The sequence below is a fragment of the Zophobas morio genome, unplaced genomic scaffold, assembly GCF_036711695.1.
Source record: "Zophobas morio isolate AGI-343-1 ecotype UQ-CSIRO unplaced genomic scaffold, CSIRO_AGI_Zmor_V1 ptg000006l, whole genome shotgun sequence".
Taxonomy (NCBI): Eukaryota; Metazoa; Arthropoda; class Insecta; order Coleoptera; family Tenebrionidae; genus Zophobas; species Zophobas morio.
This window is the reverse complement of record NW_026972111.1, coordinates 15605916-15624573: the sequence shown is the minus strand read 5'-3', so window position 1 is coordinate 15624573 and position 18658 is coordinate 15605916. Positions and strand designations below refer to the sequence as shown.

The window sequence follows — 18658 nt, the reverse complement described above, 5'->3', positions numbered from 1 at the left end:
AATTTTGGTGGAATGTTTGGGCTACTGTGGTTTGGGTTATTACAGTTATTATTATTATTATTATGTTTTTTAGTAGCGGCAAATATTTATTCAATCTAGTTCGTTTTTAACAAACAAACTGACAGAAATTCTTATAAATTACGTGGTACGTAAATACAAACTTTTAGTTTCAAAATTATTGAAGATATTTTTATATTTATAATAATACCTATTCAAAGATAAAATTAATACAACAAAAAATCTCACATACTTACCTAAATCACAGAAGAATACCATTAAAAAATTACTCAATATCTTCTAAACCTAAAAAGACAAAACTAAGACTAAAGGTATACATTGTGTCTTGACGACTGTGACTTCATAAGCATTTTACAGTGAATCCCTCATATAATTCAGTAAATAGAAGTAGTAACACGGTATGCAGACAGTTTGTAGGCTATTTCCCATATTGAAAAAATGGAACGTGTTGGCCAGGCAAGCGAATTACTTCCTCCATTGTGACGAACTCATAAAAATTACCAAAAGTTGAATACCAATTAAGCGGTAACCGCATTATATCTTTAGCCAAACTATAACTTCCCATTCTAAAAAACCATCTTGTTTATAAAGGTTATTTTTATTCAAACAGGAAACATGTAAGTTATTTCAGTTGTGAAATTTCCCATAAAATTTTATACCATCTTCAAAAAATCTTAAAATGCACTTGAAACTTCAGATGACCTAGTATGATGGCTCGGAAATTACTTCTTCGAAAATTTCCAATCAACAGAGTGAACGGAGGGAAATGGAAAACCTACATTTTGGATCTGCGCAACGCCAAGGAAAGATGACCCTCTTAAACAAAAAGTTCTCTTGGATTTTACCTGCCGAAGATCAGAGTGTCTAATTGCAAAGTTACGTTTGCAAGATATTGAAATTTTATTGATTGTATTTGTTTTTAAAAAGCCAATTAATTAATTACACTCTTTATCAAGTAATTTTTATTATTATAATTTTTCAGAAAACGTGTGAATTACACTATATGGCTTAAAACTGTGATGATTGATTAAAAATTCACATAATATTTGTTATGAAAAAATGAGGAACTTCAACTGGCAAAGAATATCAGTGTTAAAATTTTTCTTGCATTGTAAAAAGGTTAGAATTATAGAAGCGTGATTAAAGGGAAGGTACTGCAAATGAAAGAAAACATAGAGTCAAGCTTCCAGTCTATTCTACTAGCAATAGCAGTGTACAGTGTTAAACAATACAAGCCTTTTTATATATGTTTTCCATTAATGTTAGGTATTTGTTATGACGTTATAAATTTACTTAAAAGTAAGTAGTTATTAAATTTGATTAAATAATATTTTTAAACCTAACTAACTTAAACTAAAATGAATAAAAAGTACAAACAACAACCCAATAACAGCAAAGAAAAAGAACCTCGAACGAAAGTGAAAATCTGTATTTGCTATATGCTAGTTGTTAGCTGACATGATGTTGATACTATCATTAACCTCCAAAAGCTGTCGCAAATACAATTTATCATTCATCAGTTCTCCCAGTTCTATTAAAATTTTCAGAAGCGAACCCTCGGGAAGATTTAATTGCTCATTGCAAATTGTGATGATGTTAAGCGCCTTTTCTCTTATCTGAAATTAGAACAATGAAACTAATCTTATGACTTAATCAGAAGGATTTTACTTGGAATGGTTGAGTGAAGCTCGAAAATTTCATTTTCATCCTCTGTTTGCCCATATCTTGATAAAAGATGGTAAATTCGTCGCAATTCTCTTTAACTTTGAAATAAATCCCAGCTATCAAATGTCCTTTTGGATCCCTTGATAATAAACTTCTGAAATTGTAAACTAAATTTCTGCGTTCAGTTACATCGATCGCTGTCATGTAGGGGTGGGCGGTGAAAATTAAACCGGTAAATGTTTCTTGAATTCCGTTTCTTGTGGTCCGTTCGTTCCACTCCACAAATTTGTCGTTTAAGGGGGAAAATTGGTAATTGTATTCTTTACGGATGTTATTTTCCTCAGACTGGATAAACCAACCTATAAAAAATACGTAGAAAAGGACGCATAGTAGGTATAAGGTTTCTACCAACCGGTATTAGGATATGCTCGGTCTTGCATGACTGTAACTACTCGACTAACATGATAACCAGGGTCACAAAGTAACAATCCCTGACGTTCATTGATCTGGAATTTTAGACATAGCAGGACGTGTTCTTTTTCTAAATCGTAAGCGGCAGTGTCTAATCTTTCACTTAAAGCGGTGTATTCACTTAAGGCCTCGATGTTTTCTTCGCATGATACTAGGTAAAGGTGCTTGCTAAGTTCAGGAAAGCTCACTTCTAGTTGATGCAAGCGGTTCCATAGCTCTAACGCCAAACCGACACAAGTATGGTGAGCTGGAGTGATTGGAGGTGCATAACTGCAAGAGAAAATTCATTCAAAGGAAAGCACAAAAAGCTATCCGGTTCCGGCTTTAAAGAAACGTGTCTCTGTCTTGTATAGCTGGCTTCAAAGGCGATTCTAACAAAGCGAAGAACAATTCGTCTGCTGCCCCATTCATGCCGTCATAGTTATTTACCTCGACAAAACCTTGTCTTTGAGCTTTGGGTACAGAACATAAGGCAAACATTAACTACTCAAAAGCAAAAGTAACGATAGTCCTCTTTCCGTTAGAAAAATTTCCTACTGATTCAACTTTTTTTACGTTAGTTTGAGTTAATAAAAGAAATCGTCTTTGACTCTGATTCATTATTACACAGCGTAGCAATTACAAAATTTGACAGCCACTTACATCTGGAAAAACTTGAAGAAACTACAACATCCACTCTTCTTAAAATTTTGATACAACTTGATGAAATTGCCAACTGTGTTATAATTGTGCTCCTCCAGCAGCCTCTGCACGTGCATCTCGATGCTCCCGGCCAGCTTCTCGAACTGGGTGAGGGACCCCAGCTGGTAGAAATCCTTGGGCTTGAGGGCCCATCTGGGCAACGGCAGTGGATGATCAATGGGCCATGGTCCTTCTATTTGCGTTCTTTCGATGAGCTCGAGCAAGTCGGCATTGTTGTTGTCAGCCCCCTTGACGGGGGGCACGGCATGCCCCCCTAGGAGGGCGCAATCTGGGGCCCAGCTTTCAGCTTGTGCGAGTCAACTCGGCCATTCGCAGCCCCAGCGGCCGACCGTGGGCAAGTAGGAACGCTCAGCGCTCGTCTCCCCGACGGGGAGCACCACGCCCCAGCAGTTGGAAGCCCCATGATGGGCAGGCTGTACAGCTGCATCGTAAACAGCTGGACACGGCGATGTACTCACTTGCGGTTGTTTCTCACGCTCTAAACAAAAAAGAAGGTGATCGGGTTGTGTTTACGGAAGAATTATTTGATGATTGGAAAAAGAAAAATGCGGAATCTGTTGATTTCAAGGTTTGCAGTATAAAATTTAATAGAATGTAATACTCTTATGGCTAGTGCGGTTTCAGGCACATATAGCAACAGGATAAAATGCGCATTAGTAAGTGCGGATTTAATCAAGATGATGTAAATTTAGACCACCTATTTTTAGGTAGCTAGTTTTTGAGAGTGATGTACATTTTAGAAGTTTGATCTAAATCATCAAACACCAAGGTTTCATGTAGTTGCTCAGAAACAACCTTTTGCTTTTACGAACAAATAACGGTGGCTATACATAATAGATAAAATTCATTTTATCGCACAATGAATTGTCAAGGTTGAGCGCTGCGTCCGGCGAAATTTTAGAGTTGGAAAACTAAACTTTTCCCTTTCGAAACTGTCATCATTATGAATCGCAACGTCGGCCTTGTTATTGTATTATTTCTGCAGCTGAAGTTCATTCAGAAACCTCATCTGAAAGTGACAACAAATAACTGTTATCTGAAAGTGACAACAAATAACTGTTATCTGAAATAGACATTAAAATTTCATGAATGAACGATTCTGACGCTGAAAAACTATGTTTTCAAATTTTATACAAATTCTGTCGATAAGAACAGAAAGTGCTCATGTTAGTGATATTCAATTTCGCCTTAGTAACTAAAAAAAAAAATTTGCTACTTCGATATACAAATTTCCCGCAATCGGAATTATAACGGCACTTTATTTTACGATATTGCATTTCCAGCTATAAAAACTGTATAATACCTAATGAGAAAACTGTTATGAACGTAGTATGGAAAAGAAAATTAATTTAGAAATGTGACCTTTATGGAGCTGTCACCATGAGAATTGTTTTTAAAATTGATATATGCATATTGCGCTAATGAAATCTCATATAATCTTTTTTTTTGCACAGCACTAAAAATTTTTTGTTAGATATGGTCCAAGAATTGCAATGTTAGGCGAAAACAACCATAAACGATTCTTATTAGTTTGTTATTTTTGTTACGGCTAAGCTTTGACACAGACACAAAGTGATTTCGATATCTTACTACTTAACAAGAATTTATACACAAACAAGATTAGAAGGAAATTGTAACAAGTGTTTTTAAGTGATCAGTTAATTTGATTGTTTATTATATTCACAACATGTTTATTTTGAAAACATGAATATCAATAACTAGAATTACAGCAATTAGTAGCAACAGCTGCAAAATAAATTGCGGCTGTCTCTTATGCAATTATAAACAATAGTCCTTAACCTGAACATACGAAATGCGCAGCAAATGTAAACTGGGAACATATTTAGATTTTAGTCCTTACATGTAAACTGCGGCGGATATTATCCGAGAAAGGTCTATGTAATCTGCAGCGGTATGCAGGTACCCTTGCAAAAGTTTTTGTTAGTGCGACAACGATAAGAATAATTTTATTTGGATTATTGGGAAATCTATAAATGCAACCATTGTGCCTTTGAAAAAAAAATTATAATGAAATTACATTATTAGTTTTGTAATAGTATTTCTTGGGCATTATAATAAAACATGCTAGAGATTAGTGGAAATAGAATTCTTTTTAATTTGGTGAATGTCGCTGTTTTGCAGAAAAACCATCAGAGATCCGGTACGTTTTATGACGAAGACGAAATGGGTTTCCAATAATTTCCAGTCATTACATGTAAACGTGCGATCCTGCTAAGGGTTAATACTTGATTTTATTATACGCAATTTACACGGTATAAAAATGAAGATCAATGCAGTTGCGCCGCAGTTTACGTATGACCCGATATGCGTTAGCTGACAATTAACCATGAATAAATTTGGCTTGCGTATAGTAAATTCAAGTGAACAGTACTACTTTTATATAATACGTATAGAATGTAGACAACTACATTTATGGAATATCCTAATGTTTTGAAGGGTTTGTTTTAATTTGAAGGCTGCTTGCACTACACTGAAGCTTGTTAAACATTCACTAAGAATTAAAAATGATTCGCAATATGTAGGTACTAACAAGCATCGTAAAAGATACATGGCTTCCAATAACAGCCGCGTAATGGTTTTTTTTTTCTGAAAAGGAACATGAAATAAAAATCGTTTCATAAAATATTATTGGTCAAAGAATTACATTTGAAATATTACGTACACTTTTCTATTGCTATGATGACAGAACTTTTTTAAATACGATACTAACTTAACAGATTTTTCAAATACGACAAATGAAACGGAATATAGCTAGTCTTTCTGAGTGGTTTCCAACACATAATCTAGTATTAAACACATCAAAAATAAAAATGTTACTTTTATTTAAAAAATAAGTATGTCCTTTAAGAAAAAGAATCTTTTTCTCCTAGTGGGAGTACGTTGTAGGGTAGAACTAGAAAGTATATAAAATTAGTAAGAATACATATTTAGTTTAGTAATAGTTTTTTGTAATTTTAAATTTATTTGTATTTTAAACAGTTAACAAACAAAAGGGAAATTTTGTAAAAAATAAGGGCCGCGCTTTGTTTATAAACCAAGAATACCCAAAAGACGTTAAATTTTAATGCACAGAAAACGGTTTCTGGCAAACAACCAATTACTAAACTGCTTGATTGCAGCAACGATCGTTAATTTTCGCTTCTGCAAACTAATTTAATAATTTTTGTGTAAACATTGCGACTTGAAAACGTCTCCTCGAGTACACTCTCATTAAAACATGTGATTGTTGTACGTATAAATGTACAATGCAGTCGGCAATAAACTTTCATTTGCATAGATAAACACATGGTATGTATTTTTCTTTGTGTCGCCCTCTATCCCTCTAATATAAATGCGAATTTTTGTTGACGTTGAAATGTCGCCAAGAAAACGCACGAATATAAAACCTTATTACGATTCTGAATTCATTTCTTTGGCGTTTCCCCAAAAATCTATTTCAAATTTTTTGCGACGTTAACACATCGGATAGACGACCACACTTTCCGAATCACTTGTAGTTTGTAGTTTTTCCAGGAAGTCATCGAACTTCGTACGAGACAATTAACTGGGGCAAACCATGCGTCAGTATTACACGTGCCTCAATGTCGCTACACATTGCGAAACAATGCGTCACGCGATTCGCGAAATCGAATTTCTTGCGTTATTTCCTCGAAACCCATCGATCAGTTTCCGTGAAAGACAACTAAAATAACCGTTATGCGATACTGTAGTCTACACACCCCTTCAGAATGACGGGTGGCTCAAGGTCGTTCAACCCCTATAAAAAGCCAACTGCGTCTCGAAATCAACATCTCCGCTAAACCCACCCGAACATTTTAACTGGTAGTTAATTTTTATAAAAGCAGTAAAACCCGTAAATTTAATACGTGCAGGATTAAAAAAACAAACATGAGTGAAATTTAATTTAAGTGCCACTTACCCATACAACGCGGGCAGATGAAAAAAAAAGTAAAAAGAAAACGACGATCCGAAGGTTGCTTGCTACTCTCCTCCTCGCTCGTACCACACGAAACTGATTATTTGGAAAAGTAGCCGGGGGGATATTTATGTAGAGGTGGGACCCCCCACTCACGTGACGTAGGAAACGACAAACAATGAAGTCCCCTCTTTATTAATGGGTTTCGTCTACGGAAGAGTGACGTCTGCTTCGCCTAACACTTAATCACTGTAGCACACAGTCCGCAAAAGGTATTGGTAAACAAAGTGTTTATGGGAATTACACAAGTTATTATTAACCACTACAATGTCTTCGGGTGCGGGAAATATCATTATTATTGTTCTGATTTTGAACATATCTGTAACAAAAAAAAAATAGATTAGATCTTCAGGGAATCGGAGATTAACAGATTACAGCCGGCGACAAGGTTACTTTTTATCAAGTAATCGTTAACTACTAAAATCGATTTTGTAATCATGTTATACGTAATAACATTGTCGCTCCGATAAGCTAGGTACTTGTTTTCGTAGAGCTCATCTAATACGCAGTATATATTATTTATGATTGTATTGATTTTTTGAAAAATGCTGTGAGTACTGTTATTATTATTATATTTCTACAACATGCGCCAGTACTTTCGATCCCATTTTTGAACAAATAGACAGGTTAAGATAGGAAAGATACGGTATGCTGCACAACAATCGTTCTAATTCCAACAACTTTACCTAATGTTTGTACAAAACTGAGGTGGAGTACTCTAATGAAATACGTCATAATAATACACAGAGAACATCAACGTGAACATAATTTATTATTATGAATCAGCTGTTGCCATGATAATAATGGTGACCTAGGTACTGACTCATCACATCACTTCATCGCAGTTAGACTTTGGAAAAACTACTTCATATGATAAGTCAAAAATAGGTTAAAAGTCGGAATTTTTTAATAGAATATTAATCTTGACTTGACTGATAGATCCACAAATTTTTTTGACACACTGTAAGATTACTTACAGCTGTTAGTTGCGCGATTTTGTTTAGCTCGGTACAAGTTGCGTGAGGAATAATAAAAATAAAATAATAATAATAAATTCATTTCTGTGAGCAATACATGCATTGTCTATATTTAATTATACTATACCGGCTCTCTGGAAAATGGAGGATTATACTCGAGGATTAACTTTTCAATACGTTATGTCAGGAAGTCTCAAAAAAAAAATAAAAAAATTCTTTATGATGTAGATTACGGAAAAAATGTAATTTTATAAAAATAAAATTGGCACCATTGCACGCATCTAATGCGTGAAACCTCCGGATTCTTTTCTGATTTCTTAGTAACGGTAGTGACTGAAATCCACCTTTTATTATTTTTTTTAGGACAATAACCGTAACAACCAGTAGTCATTAATGGTTGTGCATTATTATTAATAAAACAAGCTGTTATTTTTCATTAATAAATAAACCAAAAAAAATCTTCAATAAGACATTTATAAATTATAAACAGAAACAAAACCAACAAAAGAAAAATCCATCAAAGTATAACAACCAAACATTAGACAAAATGTTCAAAATTTCTGCCTTGGGTATATAAATAACCTAAATTTAGATAATTTTTTGTAAAAGTTAGTCATCAAGGACTGATGACTAACTAAAGATAAAACTGATTTTGGCATATGACGTACCCTCTAAGAAAAGAGAGCGTAGGTGGGTGGGGTTAGTACCTGCTAAGATAAAACTGATTTTGGTAAATGTCAGATCCTCCAAGAAAAGAGAGGGTGGGTGGGCGGAGCTAGTACCTGCTAAGATGAGGCTGATTTTGGCAAATGATTTTCTCTAAAAAAATAGAGGGTGGGTGGGCGGGGCTAGTACCTGCTAAGATGAGGCTGATTTTGGCAAATGACTTTCTCTAAAAAAATAGACGGTGGGCAGGTGGGGTTAGTACCTGCTAAGATAAGACTGATTTTAGTAAATGACCTATCCTCTAAGAAATTTAATCAAATTATTATTATAAGAAAAGACACTGAAGTCTCCAAAGTACTTTCAAATTTTTTTCAAACAGGAATACCTAGAACCTCAAGATTGTTTTAAATTTTTCAAAAAGAAAAAACGGGGTCCCAAGATTAACTCAAAAACAGGTAGGTCAGAATTTTCCAAAAATAGAACACCAAAGTCCCCCAAAATTGTTTTAAATAATTTACAAAAAAAATCTCCATGGGCTCCCAAAATAATACACCATAGGTACCTAAGAGTCTCCTGAATTAAAAAAAAAAAAACACTGCGACACTCAAGACTTTTTCAAATTCGTAAAAATTAAAACACTAAAAGCTGAAAAAATTTTTTCAAGTTCATCATCTGGTGTTTTGTTATCAGATTCTTTTAAATTTATTCGAAAATAAAACACCAGGGGAGCTAAAGTTAATTGCGAACATTGTAAACGTAGGGTTTTGAAAAGTTTGACATTTTTTGATACGTCAAACATTTTTAACTGCTTACTCGATTTTTGCTGATTTGTAGCTTCGTTTTACATCAGGCAAACATTGTTGTCAAATGGAATTTTATCAATTTATTACAAAAACAACATAACCATATTATCTTTGTACGTTCTAACTGAAATAGTAATAAAACATGATCACTGGCGAGAGAAATATTAACTAAAAGTTTTATTACTAGTTATTGTGATAATAAATGTGTTCTATAGTCTTTGCCATTTCTATTGAAACACCACTTGTTGAGCGTAAATTTGGCAACGTTCATATTCAGACAATTTTCTAACTAAAAGCCGTTGTCAATCAACCGAAAGCTGTTACCAATTGCTAAATTTTAAGCAAAATCAACAAGTGGTGTTACAATAGAAATAGCAAAGACAGTAGTTATTTAGTTACAATAGAAATAGCAAAGACAGTAGTTATTTAGTTATTAAACGTATAGTCTAAGAGCCAGTGGCCGGCTACCTGTATGTAATTGACCAGACCTCGAATTTTGTACAGAGAGTCTCCTCGATCCAACATACAAGGACTGAGGATTCACTAAGCCCAGCGCGGCTGGCGTAGCTGGAGCTCAGCTAGACTAGTAGCAAAAGAACCAATTTTAAAATCGTTATAACTCCATCAAAATGTGAGAAGGAATTTTTTTACTATTTTTCCAGACACCCGCTATATACAATAATATACATGTATGTATAATAACGTTATTTTTTTATTTAAATGGAATTTACTTACCAAAATTTTAAGATGACGTTATCAAATTATTGGTGGGAATGATCAGACAAATTTTTGTTATCGTTTGAACCACAGACGACAGACAACAGACAGACGTAAAGAGGAAGACTTTCCTTTGTGAGTATTTTTTTATAATCTTTCTAGGGGTTATGAAACGTCGAGAAAACATGAAATTAGCCGTTAGCATAATGCAGGGGGCGATTTTAATAGAAATTTTCTAAGTCGTAATTCAATAAAAGACAAATGATATGATCTTGCGAATTGTTAGTTGTGATTTACATAGTAGTGAATTTTCGAACAAGGGGTAAAAATTGTATTGGTAATGTTTTCACCAATATAAATAAGAAACATTTGTAGAACGTTAATGTCATTGACACTTTTATGTTGGATCATTTACGAATAGAATTTGAATTTTTCTTACCTAAATCTTAATCTTATTCTAATATCGTTAATCAGGCGCTGATACAGGATTTCGTTTAGGGGGGGGGGCAATTTTTGTGGTATTTTACCTCCCAGAAATGCGTTCTAAACAAAAAAATTATAAAATTTTAACTAGTATACTCTTTTTCACATAACATGGGTGACATTTGGTTGTTTTCGTTACACGTAATAGCCACTTCATACACAGTTGAAAACAAACTTCAAGAAATAAACCTTAATTTTATTAAACAAAATTAAAGAACTGAATTCTTAAGTTCTTTAATTAAAAATTCTTAAGTTCTTTAATTTTGTTTAATAAAATTAAGGTTTATTTCTTGAAGTTTGTTTTCAACTGTGTATGAAATTGTTATTCAATTTCCTTTCAGATTGTTGGAAAATCGCTGATTCGAACAAATCGTTAATCCGAGCACACCTTTTTCCCAATTAATTCGGATTATCGAGGTTTTACTGTACACTATACGTGTAACGATAAAATTACATTGGATAATAGATACATTCTAAAAAAATATTACTCCGTGACCATAAACACGCTATCTTTTTGGAATGAACACGCCGGAATCTATACCCTGAATTTTTTCAGAATTTTTAGACGAATTTTTCAAAAATGTTATTTTCCATTATGTATTCTGGACGATTTTCTAAATTTAACTAAATACATTTTCTTGTAGATTTTGGACCTCAGAAGTCACTTATGGCTTCATTTCTTCGATAACTTAAACCTTTTTTCCAGATTCGTCCAGTTGAAATAAGTACTTATGGCACTTTTTAAAAATTTCGAAAAATTCGAATTTCACACCGAATTTTCGAAAATATGTATTGCTCGGTTACCATTAACATGCTATATTTTTGGAATCAGCACGTCGGGATATACATATCCCTGAATTTTTTCAGAATTTTTAGGAAATTTTTTCAAAAATGAAATGTTCCTTATGCAAATTTCGACCCATTTTCGACGATTTTCGAAATTAAATTTTTTAATTTTAATTTCTTCGATAACTTCAACCTTTTTTCTAGAATTACATAATTAATTCAGTGCATTGAAATATGGCAATTTTTAAAAATATCAAAATACTCCATACAACATATGTAGAAAGATCTTGCGTAATTTTTGCAAGTAGGTGCGTGCTTCCAAGTTCAGTTCAGATTGTAGAGTTTTTGTTCGAATTAAACAAGCATCGACTTCAAATAGCCTGTGTTCGGATTACTGGATGTTCGGGTAATCGTGAATTCGGATTATAGAGGTTGTAGGTACTGTATTTACAAAATGAAATGCGATTTCGAAATTTTGAAATTGGTCAAAATAAAGTACCTCGGTCGTGTGTCGGGGGGGGGGGGGGAGCAATTGCACCCATTGCCCCCCCCTGGATCCGCGCCTGTCGTTAATAACGTTAAAATAATTCGACTTTGCACTTTTTTAAGCAAATTTCACCTTTTGTTTTTTTTTGTTGACGACAAACTCGAAAAATTTGCAAATGTAGTTTATCATCTATTTCCAGAAAAATGTGCGAAATTAGGAAACTCAAACAAATAAATCTGAACTTCAATCTTTCTTAATATTTAATTATGGGCTATTTGTTTGAACAAAACTTTGTACGCTTTTTCCGAATATATTGAACATATGTAATGAAATCACATTACATAGTTCTGTTTTTGAAAAAAATGCAAAAGATGTCAAGCATTTTATTTTAGTCTCCATCTTTTGACATGTCAAAAAAATTTTATGTCAAATTTGTAAAAGTTATGACGCCATCAATGATTTTTTTAAATAGGAAGGTATTATTTCCATTGCATTATTTGATAAAGCTTATTTTTTTGCATATGAAAATGTAGTTTGATGAAGGGGTTGCATAACAAAAAGATGGAGAAATTAAAAACAAACAAAATAAACTTGATTGTAGTGATATATATTAAATAATCAGAACAATACGTTGGAGTCAAAATTTATGCTGTAGAAATTGTTCCCCACTCACTATCTGACTCCAACTTGGACAATGGTAGACCTGATTGTCGGAATGTTCAATACTCTGGGGACTTATACGAGTCATTTCATGACGAATTCGTGCTTTCAAATCGTTTGAATTATTGGGTCTGTTCATGTAAACACGACTTTTTAAATGTCCCCATGAAAAAACAAAGGGTGTCAGATCCGGAAACCTAGGTGGCCATTCTATTGGTCCACGCTTTCCAATCCACTTCCATCAAATTGATTAATCAAAAACAACCTTACATTTACGCCATAATATGGTGGTACCCCATCCTGTTGGAACCAAATCCTGCCATCTAAATTTTTTTGATTATTTGGATCAGGAAACGTAGCAATTAGATCCGAAAGCACTGCGGTTAAGATGGTGTTTATTTTTCCCATACAAACAATAATTTTTTGGGGACGTTCGTGTGTGTCGCTTGAACCCAATGAGGTTGTTCTCAAACCCAGTAACGACAATTGTGTCGGTTTACAGTACCATTTAAGTAAAATGTGCTTCAACCGAAAATACGACACTATTTAAAAAATTGGGGTTGTCGTCACTACGTGCCATGAACCTTTCGCAAAATTCTAATCGTCTGTCTTCATCATCTTCCGATAGTTCATAGATGAGTTGAACTTTATGTGCACGCAGTTTCTCTTTTTTTTTAACTTTACCATAAGCGACTGGTTAACATTTTCTTGTAAAGCCATTTCCGTCGTTGTTACGTGGGGGGTTGTCTTCCAATGATAATAAGAGATTTAAGTTGGTGTTATCATTTATTTGTGGTCTTTCATATCTTGGAACATCTTTCACGTGTCCTGTTTGATTAAATTTTACAAAAATTCTATTAACTGTGTTTCTGGCGATTGAAGGTCGTTCAAAATGTACTTCGTTGAACAAAGTACACATTTCTTCGTGGATTCGAAGCCTATCACTATAACCTACCATCATTAGGATTTCTATACGTTCTTTTTCGGTTAAACGAGCCATATTTGTTTTTCAAGTCACATACTACCGGATTGCATACATCCAAAAAGTATTCTTTAGTTTGTTAAACCAACTTAAAAACTGACAAAAGCGATTCTCTTTGAAAGATTTTTATTTCAATTTTTAATTATTTGGATTTCATTTTGTTTCATGTTCATATCATGTTTATTTCGTGTGTTATTAATTTTTTGTTATGCAACCTCTACATCAAGCTACATTTGCATATGTAGAAAAATAAGCTTTATCAAAAATCATTGTTGACGTGATAACTTTTATAAATTTAACGTAAATTTTTTTGACAGGTGTCACAAGATGGAGAGTAAAATGAAAGGCTTGACATATTTGTGCATTTTTTTCAAAAAACAAATGCTGCTCTTTTTATGAATTTTGTGCATTACTTTATCATAACCCTGTATATATGCAACCATTTGTCATGCATACGTGGCATACTATATGTTCTCCATTTGTATTTTTATATTTTTAATAGACGTGTAAAAATTTGTTTTATTAGCTCGACTAAAAGCTATTATTATTATAGTACTAAATCGTGGATAAATAACCGTATCTGTGTACACTGTGTTGAAGAGACGAATAAAACTAATTGATAAAAATTGTCTCAGTAATAATATTACATCATATAAAATGAAATGTTTCAGTAGATGGAAACAGTATGAATCATATTTTTAATGTTAAATTAAACGTGTCAATGGTTTACAGAAGGTTTATAAATGTACGCAGCAGTTTTAGTCATAAAAGCATTAGTCATTTCAAAGTCAACTAATTACTTTTAAAGGTGTTGTAAAATTTTATTAGAGAAAGAAGAATGCAACTAAATACAAAAAAAGCATCCATCAGGCAAAGTTTACAAGAAATAGCAGTTATTTTACATGGCCTCTCTTTCAACTATTCCAAAGTTAATTTAAACATTCAACCATTTATGATTTATGTCAAAAATACTTAAAAATGATACAAATAGTGCAAATCACCATTTTTTTAATGGTGTTTACATATCTGAAAAAAATGAACTTATTTTCTTACCTATTATTTTGAAATGATTTATTATGGTACTAATGTTGCCTGCAATCGCTGAGTTGTAACAAATGAATCAATAAAAGAAGGGAGCTTCACCTTGTTAATCCTTCCATGACACAGTTATTGCTCAGCAAATAATACAATTAGTGCATTTTCTAAGAAAAATCGTGTATTTGCAATGAATATGTTTATGGTATAGTTGCGGTTTGCTATAACGCAAAAACGATTCTTGGTATTTTAAATCAATGCGTACTCCATTCCTAAGGCAATGAGAGATTTTCTTTAATTCTTTTGAAATAATGCCGCAAAGTCCTTGGATTTTTTTTGCTGTCAGTCTATGATATTCCTGCAAGAACTTGCTAAATATATAAATAAACTGTGATCTACAAAAATCTCCCCCCCAATCGAATTTTGTTGAATGTAACTAATGCTAGTTACGGTATATGAATGTAATGAAATCGTCAGTTAGGTGGGTTCAAAAGTCTGCAATTCGAAAATTTTAAGTTCATGAGAGCATCAAAAAAATACACAAGATAATTATAGGTACTGTTACGAAATAAAATCATACACCGCCTATGGGTCTTCTAGTATGTATGTGTTTCTTCTAGTATGAAGTATGAGTCATCGGACGCGCGACGCGGAAAGCCTGAAAGCGGATGTCGCGACGGGCCCAGAAAACCCTCGAAGCGGCGTTCTCGATCCATGGAGAGAAACGTATAAGTTTAAATAGAGGCAACCGTCGGGAACGATTATTATTCATCAAATCGAGTCCACGAGAGTACAGTCAAGTTGCGCCGAAATTATTTTGTATATAATGGCTGTGTAAAAATCAGTGGTGTAATTCGCGTTATTAAGAAATAAAATGTTGAATTTTACCCAGACATGTAGATGGTGAGGGTGAAAAGAACAAACTCCCGTAATACGTTGTTTTAGATTTTCCCAGTAGGTGCACGGTTAATATGAAATTTTGTTTTACAATTGTAACAATTTTAAAAATAAATTCATGCACCAAATTAAATGCATGTGTTGAAAGAGGAAACCACCAGTGAATTACTCTTTTTAATTGTTATCTGTTTGTCGTCTGTCTGTTGATTTTTATTAGGCAGATAATCTTTGAAACCACCAGACCGAGTGTTGTCAAATTTGATTAGTATGTACGTTAGGGATATCGTGTAGAAGTGAAACACTATTCAAAATTTGTTTAATCATCTCCCCCAACAGTATGATGATGGCACCTTAAGGTGCATAATAAATGTTATTTTAATTTTATGAAATAATATAAACCAAGTGTCGTTTATGAATTTGTATTGATTTTACTTCCCGAGGGTAAGCTAAGGAAATACTGTAATCGAGCCCATCGGGGGACTGGCCACTTTCAAGATTTCTCTACATTCCATGACCGCCAAAGTATGAAATAATAGGTCTCCCATTTCCCTCCGTCTGTCTGTCTGTCGTGTGTTTCAATTTTTATTAGACAGATAAATCTTCGAAACTGCCGGGTCGATTGTTGTCAAACTTTATATGTATGTTAAGAATAGCGTGTAGATGGTAAACCGTTAACCAACCTTTGTCTAATCATCCTCACCAACAATGAGATGACGTCATCTCCAAAATTTACAATAATAAATGTTACATGTGTGAAAAAATCAAAGTGTGCACAATTTGACTTAAACCGAATCCTATGAAATCTTGCAAATGTATTAAAATTCTTGGAAGCCTAGTAAACCCTTAATCAAAATTTGTCAGTTTATGTTTATGTTCTTCAAATTTATTAGTGTTTACGCTAGATATCCAGTTTTTTGGAAAAATGCCGAGTGTGCAGGTTTCCACTAAATAAAGATCGCAAAATCAAATTTTATAATTTTTCAAAAATCGGAACTTGTTGGACTACACTTCTTGCCCTTGGGCAAGGGAAGTTTTGTCGAAAAAACCTTCGACCAATTTTTTACGCTACACCTCCAAATTTTAGAAAAGTAAATCAAAATCGTACATTTTATAATTTTTTAACACCGAAACTGCGAAACTGAATGCTTAGAAATTTTGCAACGGTTTTACGGTTATCGTAAATATGGTAAATCCTTAATCGAAATGTATCCATTTATCGCCTCAAAATGATGACGTAATTTAAAAAGTTTGCCAAATAAATCCTGTCTAAAATATGCAAAATATCATATCCATACTTCTGGTTTATCTATGCATTCATATTTTTTAAAATTGTTTAAACTAAAACAAAATAATGAATGGGACTATTTATTTCATTGATTAAATCAAGAACCGATCACTCCATTTTCCCGAAAATTTCATTATTAGTACATTTTACACTACGCCTATTCAAATTGATATACGAGTTCTTGTTAAACATTGTTGTAATGAAAAAACTCACTTAAAACACACGCATAGCATGTTCTTTACTTGCATTTATGAGTTAACATATAAAACATAGATTTTTCGAAGAAGCCGCATTTGTTTGACTGTACTTCAGAGGAGAGGAAAGGTCTGTCTAAATAACATTTGACCATTTTCATATGGAGACGGCAATCTGTAGCAACCACTACATGAAGAATAGTGTATTATTAAAATTTTATAAAAAATATATGCTTAAGTATAAATAAATACAAAACTTCAGTGTTAAAATAAGGCTTAATAAAACTTTGAAATGGCGCTACAAAGTTTTATTTGGTTAGACTTTTACCAACGAAACAAGTTGAAAGTAAGGATTAAATTCAGTAAGTAGACAAAAAGTCAAAACCTATCAACTAGTACCTACTATGTGTTAGAGAATGACATACGATGAATTCCTGTTTCAGTAGCGTCTGCTATACCGGGGACCATAGAATTTAGTTTTAGCATTTAGCATATGAGCACAGAATAAGGTGATTACTTATTATTCATTATTGTATATATATAAAGGTGGTGAATAAAATCATCATCGATAAACTGAAATCGTATTTTCCATATTTGGATGTTTAATAGTTTTAGGGTTTTAGGACAGTACTTGAGAGTCTTGAGACTATAAGTTTTCGCGAAAAGTGGTGGGGCTTCGTTTAAAAATAAAACTGTGGAGGCGACAGCGTGGGAGTTATTATACTTCTATAAGCCTTTTGCTGTCATCCATTAGGTACATACACGTCACTCAATATGTCGTTAAAGTTATCTTTTATAGCATAAATATTTATACGTATAATAAAAGCAGTGTTAATCATTTTGTCAACAGTTGCAATAAAAACGTGTTTAATAATTTTTATCTTTCAATAAAATAAAGATTTATATATTTTTTTCGTTGTTACTTTTAAAATAAAAATATTAACCCTAGAAGTGTATCAGTTTAACAAAGTATCATTTTTTTAAACAGTGAAAATTAGAAAAAATGTTGCTTTTACTAACTTGATTAGTTACAATATATACTGAACTTAAAATCCTAATTTTATTCACTCATCATAATCTTGTTTCTTTAGTGCAAAGTATAAAAAATTGCACAATTTTAAATGTAACCATATAGTTTAGTACAAGCAAATTACTTGAATAAATCTCACATACACATAAGACAGTAAGTGGAAGCAAATTTGACATGTGAACTAACAAAACAAAGGTAGTTTCGGATTAACTTTTTGATTGATGAATAAAAAGATAACACAAGTGTTCTAGGAAGATAAATATGGACAATACAAACAAAATTTCCATTCAAATTTAAACAACATGTTTAAAATTTAGTGAAAAGTAAGTACCTTTTACAATCCGCTGTGTATTTTAGGCGACATGTCCATATTCCCTTCTACCATAACCTTTTGGAACAGCGTCGCGACGCCAACTACGTGGCGTGGTGTTGGCGACGGCGAACTTATTACCCAAAAATCGATATGCTGACGTCTGCGTTGCATGTTACGGACGTATGTGACGCCAACGTAGTCAATTTCACCATTCCCAGAAAAACGACTGGACACAGTGTTCAAGGTCTATTATTAGAATTTTTTGTAATTTTGATGCTTAAAAATAATAGTAAAGAAATGGGTTTCACTATTTCTAAGAAATACTTAGGGGTTTGCATTATTTAGTTTCAAAGATAAAGGTAACGCGTGGTCTTGTTGCAACGACATGCAACGAAGAAAAATTATGGAAATTGTGCTGCGTAAAGTTGAAAGTTATAAGTCTAACAATAACGAACACTCATTCATTACTCTTTTGATATTTAAATAACTA

The 18658-nt window shown here is 33.1% G+C and overlaps 1 protein-coding gene and 1 long non-coding RNA gene across 2 annotated transcripts; both read right to left on the bottom strand.

Annotated features, from left to right (window-relative positions):
• Positions 1–963: 963 nt before the first annotated feature.
• LOC135123858 (uncharacterized) lies at positions 964–3149 on the bottom strand (the record flags this gene model as incomplete). The annotated part of the gene is made up of 4 exons (XM_064048734.1): positions 964–1634; positions 1687–2042; positions 2096–2424; positions 2797–3149. Coding segments are annotated over 4 exons (1212 nt in total), but the record flags the coding sequence as incomplete, so codon positions are not given.
• A 2337-nt stretch (positions 3150–5486) lies between these two features.
• LOC135123703 (uncharacterized) lies at positions 5487–18353 on the bottom strand. Its single transcript, XR_010279692.1, has 3 exons — positions 18187–18353; positions 6797–7172; positions 5487–5770 (listed from the first exon to the last, which is right to left on the bottom strand). It is a non-coding gene; the product is annotated as an uncharacterized LOC135123703 (long non-coding RNA).
• Positions 18354–18658: the final 305 nt, after the last annotated feature.